The sequence below is a fragment of the Thamnophis sirtalis genome, unplaced genomic scaffold (assembly GCF_051295495.1).
Source record: "Thamnophis sirtalis isolate CommonGarterSnake01/CBP01778 unplaced genomic scaffold, rThaSir2_p1.2 scaffold_4, whole genome shotgun sequence".
Taxonomy (NCBI): Eukaryota; Metazoa; Chordata; class Lepidosauria; order Squamata; family Natricidae; genus Thamnophis; species Thamnophis sirtalis.
Window position 1 is genome coordinate 99,250,747 of NW_028261384.1, and position 16,169 is coordinate 99,266,915.

General features: G+C 37.0%; 1 protein-coding gene across 10 annotated transcripts in view; it reads left to right on the top strand.

Annotated features, from left to right (window-relative positions):
• Positions 1 to 16,169, top strand: part of SRCIN1 (SRC kinase signaling inhibitor 1) — a 309,886-nt gene that overhangs the window by 281,639 nt on the left and 12,078 nt on the right. For 9 of the 10 annotated variants that reach the window (XM_087713548.1, XM_087713550.1, XM_087713547.1 and 6 more), the window contains 3 exons: positions 373 to 631; positions 1,817 to 1,971; positions 2,109 to 2,261. In XM_087713548.1, coding sequence (XP_087569674.1) covers positions 373 to 631; positions 1,817 to 1,971; positions 2,109 to 2,261 — 567 coding nt within the window. Of the gene's footprint in view, positions 1 to 372; positions 632 to 1,816; positions 1,972 to 2,108; positions 2,262 to 8,172; positions 8,729 to 16,169 lie in introns of those variants that run through there. The other variant, XM_087713552.1, reaches the window with a different exon arrangement.

The window sequence follows — 16,169 nt, forward strand, 5'->3', positions numbered from 1 at the left end:
TCCTCCCCTCCCCTCTTAGGAGTCTCCACATGGCCCTTTTGGATGCGAGGTAAGTGCGGAGACTCGGGGAGGGGGGAAAAACACGCCTCCTGGAAGTTCTGTTTCCACAGGCCTCGAGAGCCCAGGGGAGGAAGTTTTTGCCCCCCCCATTGGCTCAAGGAAAGCCTCCAGAGCCTGAGGAAGATGAAAATCCCCCCCCCACACACTGTGGTGCAGGAGGCCGACTAGACCACGTCCACCATGGCCACACCCACCCAGCAACTAGACAGAGAACTCATTGCTGAAATTTTTGAAGCCCACCCCTGTAATAGATGCCAACTGAACAGTATTGTAGAGAAGCCTCATTGTAGTTAATACAAACCTATTTTACAGGCTGCAGAACGAGACTGGGAGGAAAAACGTGCAGCCTTGACCCAATACAGTGCTAAAGACATTAACCGGCTTCTGGAAGAGACCCAAGCTGAGCTGATGAAAGCCATCCCTGATTTGGAGTTTGCGGCCAAGCACAAGCAGTCTTCCAGCTGTGGTGGCAGTGGAAGCATTGCCTCTACCCCAGAGCACAAGCCTACCAAACCCCAGCATGCACAAAAGTCCACAACCAAAATGGACCCCAATGGTCGCCGGGGATCGGGTAAGACAGACGCAAAATTGGGTACAGCTTGTAAGGAGAGGATCAAGCAGGATTGCCACACATCGAGGAGTGGGTTTAACCTGTTGCTTCCTGGACTGCCATCATAATGAAGATCACTCCAGTGAAAGCATATGTTCTAGAGGAGAGAAATAGCTCCCTGAACTCATCTTGTTTTATCCATATACCTAACACTGACAAATAATGTGTTATTTAAAATGGAAACTGAGTCACAACTGAAACAGACAGAGGGAAAGACAGTGGAAGATTACAAGAAACGCACATGTCTTTTGGCTAATTCTTGACAGTATTTTAGGGACAATATGGGGTATTTGGTGTAGGGACCACTGTAGAAAATTAAATTAAGGTTTATGCAGTAACCACACATTTACAAACATAGATCAGCATGGTTGAAGGCCTATCTTATAATACCTGTAGCAAAAATTGGATAGTCCTTTGAGAAATAGTTTATCTTCAACCAGTACTTTATTTATCAGCAACAGGAAAACATGTTGCAGATTTAATTATGAGAAAAGTGTAACCTCAGCTGAATTGTCTCATGTTCTAATATCATTGTTACAACACTGGCAGCCTCATGTAATTCATCAGAAAAGGAATCCATGTAGTTGGTTTAATTAACTGGAATTTTGGAAAATGATTTGCTTTAACTTTTTGCAGGGAGGGATTGAATATTCCTCTTCCTCTGAAAACTTAAGGGGGAAACTTAAGGGGATGGCGAAAGAGAATATATACTTTTTCCATTTTTTAAAAATGTTCCAAATTGCCACTTTAAATGTTTCTCTCCTTAGTTTTAAGTTGTTCCTTTAAAAATGGTCTAACTATTATAGCAATAGCAATAGCAGTTAGACTTATATACCGCTTCATAGGGCTTTCAGCCCTCTCTAAGCAGTTTACAGAGTCAGCATATTGCCCCCACAGTCTGGGTCCTCATTTCACCCACCTCGGAAGGATGGAAGGCTGAGTCAACCTTGAGCCAGTGAGATTTGAACCGCCGAACTGCAGATAGCAGTCAGCTGAAGTGGCCTGCAGTACTGCACTCTAACCACTGTGCCACCTCGGCTCTTTTAGCCATGGTATTTGTATTTATTAGTTTTCAAACATGTAGGTATAAATATAAACATGGATTCATTCTAATTCTAATTCATTCTAATAATATTATCATTGTAGATGAGCTGACGGTGCCCAGATATCGTACAGAGAAGCCCTCCAAATCTCCCCCTCCTCCTCCACCCCGGCGAAGCTTTCCATCTTCTCATGGGCTGACAACCACCCGCACAGGAGAGGTGATCATCACCAGCAAAAAAGAATCCAGTTTCATGAAGGTACACAGACCATTTTTCCCAATGAAGAAATATGGACTGGTAAAACCAAAGAGGACCCAGTGGTTTAGCTTTGTTCTTTTCTTCCCATTAACACATTTTCTTTTCTTTTTTTCTTTTTTTGCTTTTTATGATATCAGAAAGCTGAATCAGAAGAGCTGGAAACCCAAAAGCCTCAAGTGAAACTGAGAAGAACCGTATCTGAGGTTGCCAGGCCTGCTTCAACACCCCCCATCATTGCTTCTGCCATCAAAGATGATGATGAGGAGGATAGGATCATTGCTGAACTTGAGGTAGGATGGAAAAAGGGCATTAGACTAAAAGTAAGGTCTGAGGTTCGAGAGTTTTGCAAAGAAACAATTTTAACATTCAACAAATTCAGAGAAAAATCTCACCAGACTGGAAATTTGCAAAGGAGAGATTCATTATGCAGATAACTTTATGACTTAATCTCAGCAAATATATATTCTTCTCCTAAATATAGTCTTGATTGACAGAGATTGTACTCTTCTGCTGTTGAATCTTTGATCAGGTACAAGACTCCCAAATCTTCATACTTTGGAACAAGCTCAAAACATTCTCTATTGAGCAATTATATGGTTATTATTTTATTATTTATTTAAGTTGCTATTATAGGAATCTCTCATAAGTGTTTATTGAATCTCCCTGTATTAGTGTCACCAGGCAATAAGAACTGCACAATAAGAGCCAGGTCACTACATATGGCATGCTGGTGTGTGGTCTGGTTTGCACATTATATTAACGCAAATTCTCTGTAACTGCAGTTTATGGATTTGGAATGCAGATGCAGAAAGGAAAGGATAATTTATCTTTTTTCCATGTGGATTTCATTTTGATGCTCCAAATTGCCCCCTCCCGTATTTCTCTCCTGCAGTTTCAAATATTTGTTTACTCTTACAACTTCCTTTTTCAGGTTATTATCAAATATCGCAACTAAGTTTTATTAATACATTTATTAATATAGATAGATTTATGAGTACTCACAGACATTCATGAACAATGTTCCCTCTAATTTTTTTTTCAGTGTGCGTGGAAAAGTATAGTGTTTGAGCAGCACATTTTCATGCCTGAGCACCTGAATTTTTTTTAGCCATAATTGCTATCAGAGCAGAGGTTGGGGAGGGGGGCAAGGAAGAAAAGGATCCCCTCCTTCTCCCTCAGACCCCCAGGAAGGAAGGGAGGGAGGGAGGGAAGGGAAGGAAGGGGGAAGGAAAGGAAAGGAAATGGGAAAGAAGAAAAGGAAAGGCAAAGAGAAAGGAAAGGAAAAAGGAAAGGAAATGGAAAAGAAGGAAAGGGAAAGGAAATGAGAAAGGAAAAGAGAAAGGAAAGGAAAAAGAAAAAGAAAAGGAAAGGAAGATAGAAGAAGGACAGAAAGGGAAAGGAAAGAGTGGAATGGATTGGTACTGCTCAAAAATCAAGTTTCAAGATTCCGTGGACCCCTTTGGCTCAGGCAGTCCAATTCCACACTGCTTTCCTCTCTCCACAAAGCGAAGGGATCGCAGAAAGACTGCTAAGCCCAGAACAGGGCTTCAGACGACGCAATGCCTGAGAAATCCCAGATGTGCAGAGAAACGCAGGCTACAACCAACGAATTGCGTTTTCCCAGGAACCGACAAAGTCCCAAAGGACCAATGGGAATTCTTCCTTCTGCAGCAGCATCGGTCTCCGGCCAGAGTCTTCCTTGATTTCACCAATCACCAGATGGAGGAGAGAGTTCGATGCAGAGAGAGAAGGGAGGGAGGGACATATTTTCAGTCATATTTTAAGACATTAAAAAACACTGCACAGAAGTGTTTTCTTGTTATGTGTGCGGCTGCGTGGCCGCACAGCTGCACAGCTTAGAGGGAACATTAGTCATGAATACATTGCTTGTGCTGGTCTAAGACTGTAATAAACTGACTGACTTATACATTTCAACATTGACATAGGTTGTGAAGCATTATATAAATCTGTTACAATATCATTATACAATAAGACAGACTTTCTCAGCCTGATGCCTTAAGGCAGTGGTCTCTAACCTTTCCAAATTGACGACCTGACTAGGCACAAGTATGGACACCCATACTTGTGCCCATACTTGTACATACAAGTGAGTGGCAGGTGCACACATGCATACACAGCTCCATTTGTGCGAGAGGTGAGCACAGTCAGGTCCGCCCTCCACTTGTACAAATGGAACTTTGCATGCAAACGAAGAGTGCTCTCTGCTCACATGAGTGAATGCACACACTTGCCCCCCACTTGTGTGAGCGGACCTTCACACACATGCATTTTTCTGCCACTTATGCAAATGAGCCTTCATGTACACACATTTGCCTATCTCTCCCACAGTCAGGTTAAAACAGGCCTCAGCCTGGTAGTGGGCCACAGCCCGGCTGTTGGGGACCTCTGCCTTAAGGTATGTTGCTCTTCAACTTACCATGGCCAGTGACTGGATAGAATTGGTGAAAATAAGACTGGATTTCCAATACATATGAAGGACATCAGGTTACGAAAGCCTTCAGTAAAGAGTCCGTACTGATCAAGCAATGAATACCTTGCTGTTTTTTCCATTGTTTACTTAAAGCCTATTCGTATACTAATATAGTTTACTAGAGTATATAACCAAGGAATTCCTGATTCCTGATCAGGAATTACTGATATTTTCAACAATATCTCTGCTGTTGAAAACTCAGTTTTATATAAGTCCTCTGTACTAGTTTGAGAATGTCTCCCAACAAATATTGTGTTTTTTTTTGTATATTTTCATATACAAATATTTATAAAATATTTCATCGAACTCAGATTTATTTATATACTACACCAAACTAACAAAATTGCACACATGCAACTATCATATAGTTATTTTAAGATAAATTTTAAAAGGTGATGAGATTGTCTGGAAAATATACCATTTACAAAATAACTTTTAAAAAAATATTAAATTATATTGAAAGTACTTTACCTTCCTTTATTGTCTCAAAAAATTAATCCAGATTTGATAAGCATCATATCAGAAATCTATCACTGTAGATATAATAATTAATATAATATAATAGTTTTTAAAGCTAAAACTCAATAGTTTACTGAATTTGCAGACAAGATATTTGGTACAATATTAATAGTTCTATTTCAGAAGCACGATGTTTATTGGGACCAAATATTTATCAAAGCTATTGACTTAATATTCAGTGGGTGTGTATAATGAGTTAGTTAGTGGTTGTTTAACATCCTTTTCTAGGGATTTAACTAACCATTTCTTCTTTTTTATAAAAAATATATGCAAAAATACAAATTTGAACAAATACTTCTCCAGGGTCTACATTAGCTATATAATAACCTAATCCCAATAGAATAAATTCCACATTATCTACTGTTTCATCTGCTTACCATCTAGTAGTGATGCATTCAGGGAAGGGACCACTTAACAGGGGTGTGTAAGTTATTGTAAGATAAAGCTGTTCACCTCATTTAAAAATTGTATCTGTCATAGTTATTAATTTAGCAAAGAATGCAATATCAGGAAATAATCTATCTGCCACCTTCACCCCAAAACGCTACCCTGAAAAAAAAGACAAACCCACTTTCTGTACCAAGAAGGAAGAATAATGAAAAATTAATTTTGAAAAATTAAATATTTATTTGTTTATGTTGCCAAAGTGGCCCTTCGGGTTCCAAATCCAGTAGTGAAATCTGAGTAAAGGATAGTACATTTTATAAAGGAGTTTAATTGTAAGAATTATAAAACCCAAGATTTATAAGATCCAAAAAATTGTCCAGTTATTATATGATTGATTGACTTGAAATGCAACACTGAAAATGGAGATAATGTAGAGTAAATACAGATCAGCTTGAATTAAATATGGGTCTAAAAACAGTATGCAAAGAAATAGTTCAATTTTGTGGGCAACTGAATAATAGAAAGTAAGTCAGCTTAGATGATTCTGAATGTTAGTTTTTAAAATATTAGCCAATTTTCACATCAGTAAGAGGTACAGACATGGAAATGAGGCCATTCTAACATTTCGTGTTTGGGAGTAAGAACACATGCAAACTTTCTGTATCTAATCTATTAGCTACATGTGACCATTAGCACTATCTGTACTTTTGGCTATATATATATATGATGCATTATTTGCATGTTTCTTTTGCAGAATAATGACAAAATTCAGGTTTCCATGGCATAAAAGTTGACAATAAAAAATAAGAAGAAAGATGAAAGCAAGGATAAATCAGGGAAATTTATCTTCAGTTCTGTAAATAAGTGAAATTTAAGTAAAACAAAAAAATAAGAGTTTGTGTGAAATCCTAGAGGATTTTTTAAAGTGTTAGAAATATTCATTGTAGGTAGATTTTCGGTAGGGATGAATGAGTGGAATATTTCTATGTACAAAAATAGTGTATTTTCTGAATATGGGATCAGACAAAGGAATACATTTATCTCTGTTTCTTGCCTGAGAGTTTTCAAGAAGCATCTGACTTTATTTTATACAGGCTATTTGCAGCAATACTTGTTGAAATTAATATTATTGTAACATCAACAACAACAGGCACCTGCCACATAACACCCTGGACTTAACAGTTATTGATAAGAAAGTCAAAGAAGTCTGGATAATGAATGTGGCAGTGTCTGGAGACAGCAGAATAGAAGAGAAAGAACTGGAGAAGATAACAAAATACAAACACTTATAAATAGAAATAGAACGACTATGGCAAAGGCAAGCAAAGATACTAACAATAGTAATAGGCACCTTGGGTGCAGTCCCAAAACAACTGAAGCACCACTTGAACACCATAGGCATTAAAAAATTTGCCACTAGTCAATTGCAGAAGGTGGTTTTACTTGGAACTGCTTCCATCCTGCAACGATATCTGTAAAATCATCAAACACCCAGATTTGCCTATTCCTGGTCTTGGTAAGAACTTGATAGGTAGAGAAAAATGCCAAACCTAGACTGAAAATCTGACTGACTGTGTAAATCATAATCATAATCATAATCATAGACATTGCAATACCAGGTGATAGCAGGGTTGCCGAGAAGGAACATGAAAAAAATCGCAAAATATCAGGATTTAAAAATCGAAATTCAATGATTATGGCACAAACCAGCAGTGGTAATTCCAGTGGTAATTGGCACACTAGGTACTATTCCAAAAGCACTGGAATTACATTTAAAACAGTTAAAAATTGATAAAATCACCATCAGTCAAATGCAAAAAGCCGCACTGCTTGGATCTGCACGCATATTACGAAAATACGTTACGACGTCCTAGGGCCCTGGGTGAGGCCCAACTAGTAACCAATGCCAAATCCGCGAAACAACTGGCCGCTGTGATACAATTGTATAACAACAACAACAACAACAACAATAGTCAGTCAATGGTATTTGTGATGCATTTTTGAATGTTCAGTTGACTGAATTTCATTGTTAATGAAAAAAAGTATATAATAATAATCAGGGAAGGCATACTGACTACTGGAAAGAGCAAATTGGTCTACAAGAAAAACCAAATGAAGAATAGAATGGAAGCATGGAAAGACAAAGCAATACATGGCCAGTACTTTTAAAAAAATAGCAGGGAAAGCAGATTATAAAAAAAAATAATCTTATTAGGTTCATTAATATTAATGGCTTTTGAAAGAGTGTTAGAATTCAATAACATTTTTATGGGCTATATATAGAATTGCCAAAAGATAGATATGTTGAGAGCTTTTAGTCTGAAATAAACCTTTTGCCTTGTCTACTCAAAAATTATTTTAAAATCAGTGGGCTAAACCACTGTAAAAATTTGAGCCTTAACCTAAAAGGATTTCAGCTACAGATTGGAGAAACAAGTTGTTATTCACCAATTTCCATAACATAAAAAATACATGCTGTTGTTTATTGTTGTATTTTTTTTCTAAAGGTCGTGCATAAATATGTTTTAAATTCAGACAGAAGTCCTCATAACTTCATTATTTATCGTGTAAACTCTGATTATAGATATACTTTAAACAGCTACATTGAAGTAGTTGAAACAGGCAATTTAACTAAGTCTTATGGTTGGATTATTGGTTCTCAAATTTGGAGTTCTTCTCTTCTTCAAAACTCCATTTTAGGTTTAATTTGATAAGTGTTCTTCCTTGAACCAGAATTAGCAATCCACATTATTTTGCTTTCTGTATGTAAAAAACAACCACATTCCATGTTCTGACTTCCTCAGGTATTTCAGAGAAGCTCTTCATTTATTCCTAAATTCCGTTGCGACCAACCTGTGCCAACCACAGACATGTGGCCCAATGGGGCCACCGTAACCACCAAAGGATGGAAGGTAACAGCTGTTGTTCAGATGGATTACAACTCCTTTCTTCTTTCCTTCTGACAGGTTACCCACTCTCTAACAGGGCTCCAATTCTTGTCTACAGCCTTTATTAATTCAGCTTCTTCTTTCTTTCTGTACATTAATCAACTAATGGCCTTCATGCTATCTTATTATTCTACTGACACAAAGTGGTGTGAATTATGTTGATACAAAATTGAAAACCTACAGGGTACTAAAAATATTGAACTGTTTACAGGGGTAAAAAAATTACTTGGGGAACTGGACATGAGAACAATTTGCCATATTTGCTTCTTATTAGTGAACTATATCTCACTCTTTTGCACTGAATTATATTTCTTTGCTCTTGTAAATAAGAAAGATACTCTGATCAAAGTCACACCATTTAGTAAGTCTGGGTACTAATTCCATTTTTTGTCATGTTAGTTATGAGTTAACAACTTATTTTATCATCTTTGGAAATAAAAATATTATTATAGTTTAAAAATAATGAGCCACTTCATTGAATCCAAAAAAATAAATGATTTCTATTCATATGCATCAGCCTTGAAACTGTTAGGTTTAAAAAATGCTATTTATGCCTCTTACCTAACTTCCAAACAGACCTGAGATACTACTGATAAAATGATATGGAGGTAAAGTGGACAATGGGCTTCATTGGTATTCAGGGTACTTTCATTTGGGTTTCTGAATATTTTCCCCAGATCCCATCGACTGTGGCCATGATAGATTGTATCTCTCACCTATTATATGTATGAGTTACCTATTCTATAGTTGCTGGAGGGTTTTGGGGGTGGGGAGGGGGAGTCTGATGTTTGTTTAGGTCAAGCTGAGCTTGGATTGTATAGACCAATCAGTGCAAAGTAGACATCTGAAAGTTCAGTGAACTCCATGGGAACTAAAGTTTGTCTATTCTCTTTGAAATATTACCAATAATATTCCATGGCTTCAAGGGAAAGTCATGATATAAAACTTACATATATACATACTAAAGTATGTAATTTGTTGTTATGTATTTCTCAGCAACAGAAGGGAGGTCTCTAAGGATCTTTCTTTATTTCTTTGCTTATCTTGGGTTAATAAATATTGAACTTGCTATCTTCCACTGATGTTAATGGAAGTCTCCAACTACAGCAGAGTGAATGATGATTAAGGTCTCAAGGAAGGCTGGGGGGAAAAAGAAAAAGCTAAACATTCTTCTGTCATGTAATTTCAGTTCTGAGTCTCACTCTCACTCCCACAAACTTTTAAAATTTGCAATAAACATGTAAAGATTTTCAGCCTTAACATTAACGATACTTTGTTCCCAGGTTTAACACTTGGATGTGAGAATCAAGTATTAAAACAAAGAAAGAAAAAAGGAGCAATACCTGACAAGATAATTGCCTTGTTGTGTTTCATTTTGGAATAAGTTGTCATAAGAGGGGAGAAGATTTGATTAAGGAAGGACTTTAAAATAGGGGACAGAAAGCATTTATAGAATTTAACTCCATGATGCATTGTAAATCTTACAATGAAAGGAAAGCATGGAAAACTATCCCAATTAAATGTGTCTTCTCTCTGATGCTTATCCTAGGAAACTTGAAATGAATATATTGAAAATCAGGATAGGTCATTTGTCCTTCTTTCCTGGTATCAGTTTCTTATTTCTCCCATTGAGAAACATTAATATGAATAAATTAAATATGATAAATTAAAACCTGCTTCTTATGTGGGCAGTTGGATATTGTCATAATATACAGATGCAATCCCAAAATGAAAATCCTTTATTTATAATAACTCTTTTCTTGGAGCATATATTTAGATACAAGATTTGATTAATGAGCCAATATAATAACATTACCTTTAGTGCCATATTGTTTCCAATAATGCATAATTGCTGTAATTCATACATAGTTTTTGAATTCTGCCCTTTCAGTTTTCAAAATAGAATTATACTTAGCAAGTGTCTTGCCAAATCTGCTTGTTTCTGACCTGGCTAAACTATAACTTTGTTTTTAATTCTGATAGCCGTTGCTCAACTTGCTAATTTTCTTCCTTAGCTTTTTTTTTAACATCCTAAATACTCATTCTAAAGACTGCATGGTTCTTTGTCATTTTCCTACAATTCCATAGCAAATATCAAAGATGGTGAACCGCCAGTCCATATGCTGAATCTGGAATGTTAGTTGCCTCCATCTGGTCTTCAAGACTTAAGAATAATTCTTTCTCAGAAGCACTGAAGAACTATCACTTATATTATAGATGTTGATACCACTTAGAATCAGTGCTTTGTTAGGGCTTTTGCTATCTCAACTCTTTTCCAAAAGAAAGTCCTGAAAGTTATTGAAGCCAATTCTCATAACCTGGTGGGCATACAAGCAATGGCTTTGAAATACTCAGGACACCTTAAAGTGGCTTCTGTCTACTTATTAATATTTATTATTGTTACTGAGTTTTGCTTTGGGAAAATTAGGTTTTCAAGTTTGGCTTCATCTAAAATGTATTACCTACTCCCCTCCAACCCCCACCTCTGGATGTTTTTCCCTATCTAGGGGCCTTCCAGATACATTGGACTATAGCTGGGGACTTCATATTTTCATAATTTGATTTCCATTAAAAATAAAGTTACTTTTCTAATCACCTGATGTTCATTATGAGACAATTACATGTTTTTCATAGAATATGAGGCTATCCTTCACATACAAACATTGTAAATGATTATTTGCAGGCATAGCTATAGGGGTGAAATGCTACTGGTTCGATTTGCCCAAACCAGTAGTTAAACCAGTAAGAAAAAATGCTACCAGTTCACCGGTATTTCCGACGATCAGCTGGGTGATGATCAGCTGTGATGTGTGATTTATATTAGCTAGAATTGACAGATTTCCTGCTTTCTAGCTAATCTAAATCACATGGCACAGCAGATTCTCCCCCCCCCCTTTACTGTTCTATTTACCTTTGCAGACCCGGAAGTCTTCAAAATGTTCCTTTTTTAGCATTGTGTGGGCACTCCTCAGGTGCACATGCACACAAAGCGCGCGCTCAGTAGCATACTCACCAAACCGGTAGCAGACTTCAGAGGATTATGCCACTGCATAGCTGTAACACAATATGAAGATGCCAGATAAGCTGCCTTACAGGTCCAATTTCACTAAGTCTTATAGCATAATCTTTTTAAACGTTTTTCAGAGGATACCTAGAATGTGCTTGGTGTTTTGACCCCCTCCTCCTTCTAGTAACGAAAGCCGAGACAAGCTTTACTAGAATGTACTTTTAATAGCAAGAAGCCAAAATCTCGGTGGCTGAAAGCCAAGCAAACAAACAGATAAGAACCTTGGCAGCAAGTCAGACAAACCTTGGCAGCAATTCAGACAAACCTTGGATTGCTATCCAGCCTGCCAAGTTAATTACGTTCTCTTTAGTCAATGCGTTGACTTCTGCAAGAAGGGCGTGTCACAAGCAGCCTTTTTTGTAGTCTGGAGAGGAGCCTAATGACCATCAGCAACTGTTCCTGACACCGAGTAGCTCTTCGATGGCGTGCATCCAGGAACAACTCACTGCTGGCTTCTGGATCACTCTCCCTTGTCTCACTAGTCCAAGGTTGATGCGCCACCTGGTGGCCAACCAGTCTCTCTGCGCCCTGCTCAGAGTCAGAACCCTGTCCAGAGTCCTCCACATCCTCCAGAGTCGACTCATAGGGCCCTTCGCTGTCGGAGTCTGGTGGCAGTTCCAACGGCTCCTGCTGGGCCACAACAGCTTGGTATCTATTACATTATTCCTAGAGACCTCAGTTGACTGAAGCTTTTCAGCACTTCCCTCACTTTCGTAGGAGGATGGTTTATCTCTACTTAGTTAAGGGGATTCTATAACATTGCAAAAATGTGTGTAGTTTGATAATAACATGAGTGAAACTTTCCTGGAAAGATGACTTGTGATCTGGGCCAATTTTAAAATATTCTGGGCAATAGAACAATTAGTCTAAATACTAAGGGCATGAAATGGATTAAATGAAAATTTTATACATATCTATTTTAGTATTCAAATCCGTAAATTTATATGGGTGCCATATAGATTTAATATTTAAACAAATAATTCATTTTATAATTTGGAATTATAAATAGAATTGATTTCTTGTATGGTGGATGTCTTCATCTTCTGAGGAGTCTTAAGATATCTTAGTTTTGAGAATGAAAGTCTTCTTCTTGCAGGTGACCTTACTAAGACCCTGCCTAATTTTTGTTAGGAAGAAAAATGCCTTCATTTTACACCCAAGGGAAAGTTGAGGAAACAATTCAAACCATTCCTCTGCCATAAATAAATTATTTATTGCATCATCTGTTAATTAAATTAGTCATTTCAATTTACAGTTACAGATTTGCTCGTAGATAATAAAATATAAATTTAAAAGGGGAGAAATTCCAAGTGAAATAATTGTCTAAAGCCAAACAAAAATATAGTATTGAAACTGGAAGTATAAATGTACACAGAAGGAAGAGTGTTTATTTTCTGCCTCTGGATTTTATTTATAAACTAATAGAGATTAGGATCAAATAAAAAATACGTAGAACAATCCAAAGAACTAAATGGGAAAGTCCCCATCTATGTATGACCATGCTTCGTTTTATAGTAAGGAAAAGTGTATGTCTACATTATCTTTGGATTCTTCTCTTATTGTACTCTTATGATATATTTGCTCATGTAAAGGTGAGGAAAAAGTATTTGGCTTCAACAAAATGGCTGCTGAAAATTCCAGGTCCTTAATTGATGGCATATTCAAATGCTCTTTTGCCCTTTTCATGGAAGGATAACACAATAGAAGATCTCTTTTTGCTGTAATTTTTGTTGACTCCTTTTATTGGAAGGTTGAGGATGTGGAGAAAGCAATCTAACCTTCTAGCTGCATTTTCTATTAATAGACTATTCTACTAGCAGTCTTCATATAGCTGAGCCAAACTTCAGTATCCCAAGTGTCCATGCACCACAATTCAGGTAAGCCTGCAAATTGTAAAGCAGGAGGATATAGCTCAAGAAAATGCTGCAATTCAAGAAATAAGCTACTATAGAATCTTTTCCCACTTGTTGTAGCACAAACATACCCTAATAATTTTCCCCAGCTCTTTATTTATCAGGTAAGGCTTCTTTGTTCCCAAATTTAAGAAATTTCATTCCTGAAAGTTCCTAAAAACTTTTCCCCCTTATACCTAATTTTTATGGAGAAAGTAATCTTAGGAGGGAAAGAATTTGGAACCTAGCTTAACCTTGGAGAAATTAAAATAGGAGAGCCACTTTGATTCTCCACACTGATATTTGTTTACGAAAGCTGTTCTTATGTATGTTGTTAAACTCCCTGTTAATTATGAGAGGACAAACACCATCTAAGGAAAGCTTTCATCTTTGGATAGCTGATATATATATATATATATATATATATATATATATATATATATATATGTATGTATGTATGTATGTATGTATGTATGTATGTATGTAGGTAGGTAGGTAGGTAGGTAGGTAGGTAGGTAGGTAGGTAGGTAGGTAGGTAGGTAGGTAGGTAGGTAGGTAGGTAGGTATGTAGGTATGTAGGTATGTAGGTATGTAGGTAGGTAGGTAGGTAGGTAGGTAGGTAGGTAGGTAGGTAGGTAGGTAGGTAGATAGATAGATAGATAGATAGATAGATAGATAGATAGATAGATAGATAGATAGATAGATAGATAGATAGATAGATAGATAGATAGATAGATAGATAGATAGATAGATAGATGTGTGTGTGTGTGTGTACTATATAGTTCATTATTTCTTTCCTGGAAGTAAGTTGTTTATAAAATAGTTGAATAGGCCACAAAAGGGGCATCATGGCCTGTGCTGCATGTATGCATTACTTTCTCCTCCCTGATTCAAAGGCAATTTTTGATGTGGCTTTAACAAAGAGTTTCATAAATTTTGAATCACTAAGAAATATGGAGAAAAAATAGCAGGCTGTGAGAGTGAGCAAAGTAAGCTTGTCAACTTAAAAAAAAGTTGGTGAAATCAGAGAAAGTGACAATTCATTAAAAAAAAATTTCCTCAATCTGGGCATCTTCCAAATGTACAGACTTTTCCAGCCAGCATGGAGATGGTTGGGAAGCTACCTAGAGTTATTTCTTTGTCTCTGCCCATCAGTTATTCCCAATATGTAACCCATTTGAAATGTGCATTACTTTTTAGGTGTTTGGGTATGACTTGTAATGAGAGATGTTTATCTGCCATTATCCCAAGTTTTTAGGACCACAGGATACCAACTATCTAAGATAAAGGAATGGTCTATGTGAGCAAACCATTAACCCCACACTATTAAAATAATTAGATTATTGAAGAGAGAAATTTCCTGATTTGCACACTGCTTAAATACTCCTGTCTCAAGAATTCCTGTATATTTTTTCCCTAAGAGTTAGGACTCTCTGTGGCCTCTTTTGGTAATAATTCTCATTTTCCTCTTATTTTTCCTTCTGTATGAGTATCCAAATTTCCTAAATCTAAGCCACAAGCAGGCTTGGAGTTATGCAGTCCTATTACTGAAGCATTGAGGGGCAGTTGGGACTCTGGATGGATTACAGACAAAATGAAAAAGAAACAAAGGGCCTTGCTGGAAAAGCTGAGCAACAGTGAGAAGAAAGTGAAATGTTTGGTTCATTCATCATTTGATGTGTAGTAAGGCCATCATATATTGTCTGCAGAACAGGAAGTTGGGATGGGGTGGCTCTAAACAACTCTGCATATTTTGGTATTTTTGAGTAATTGGTTAGGGGAATGGGAAGTATAATACACGAAGCATCAAACCATCTCTGGAGGATAAAGTTATTCAACTGGAAGGCAATATCATATAGTTGTGAATGCTGGGGTCAACCAAGCAAAGAATCTACGACATTTGCTAAAGGGGCTGGGGTCCATACATGAGACAAACAGCTGTGTCATCCTATCAAATGTCATACTTGGTGATAAGACTTTTTCTTCATCCACAGAAGAAGGTGAAGTACTCATGGGGTTGGATAACAAACATGGCACTACAGAACTAAAAAGCAAAGAAGACAGAACTCAGAAGATATACTTTCAGTTTTGAGAAACCTTTAATGAAGATTGAAAACAGATGCTTAGAGGTAACCAGGCTGATGTTTCGAATAGTATTTTCCCTTAGAAAATCTACAATCCCTTGGGAATGAAATACCCACTAAATATGAGAAATTGTTTAGGCAGCAATACCAGAATTCTACGGAAGAGGATGATATTTTAAGAGAAGATCAGTAAAGGAATCTGGATGAAAAATAAAAGGTGTGTGCTACTGTTGATGTCATGACTATAAGAATCCAAGACATTTGAAAAAGACACTTGCCAAAAGCTGGACATCCTAGAAGAGACCATCAATGACTATCGGTGTAATTTAGCTGCCAGGCATCTATTGACCTAATATTTCTGGACAGCTAAAATCCAAAGATTAAAAAATAGAGAAGGAAAGGCAGGCATGAATGTGCCCAGAAGTAGCATTACTGTTGACAGGGATGTGAAGTTAGAATGCAAGGTTCAAAACAGTGCAAATGCAAATGACAGCCCACCTAATTCTTCTCCAATCATCTCCAATCAGCCTCTTTTACTATCCAAGTCTCAGTTTCTGTTGAAAAGATTAACTTGTTTGATGTTCCTCTTGATCTGCTCCTCCTCGATTCTTCTTGAAAGTGTCATTTACTGTCTATCCTCTCAAGATTTCATTTGTTTAAAAGAGAAAAGGTGTGAAACCACCAGTTGCTGGGACTCTGTAAAATGGGACTTCGGTCTCACTGAAAAGTTAAATGAACTGTTTTAACTTCATCATCTGTTCTTTCTTATTATAAAAATAGTTTTGGTGTTCTTTAAGTTTATTGCTGTTT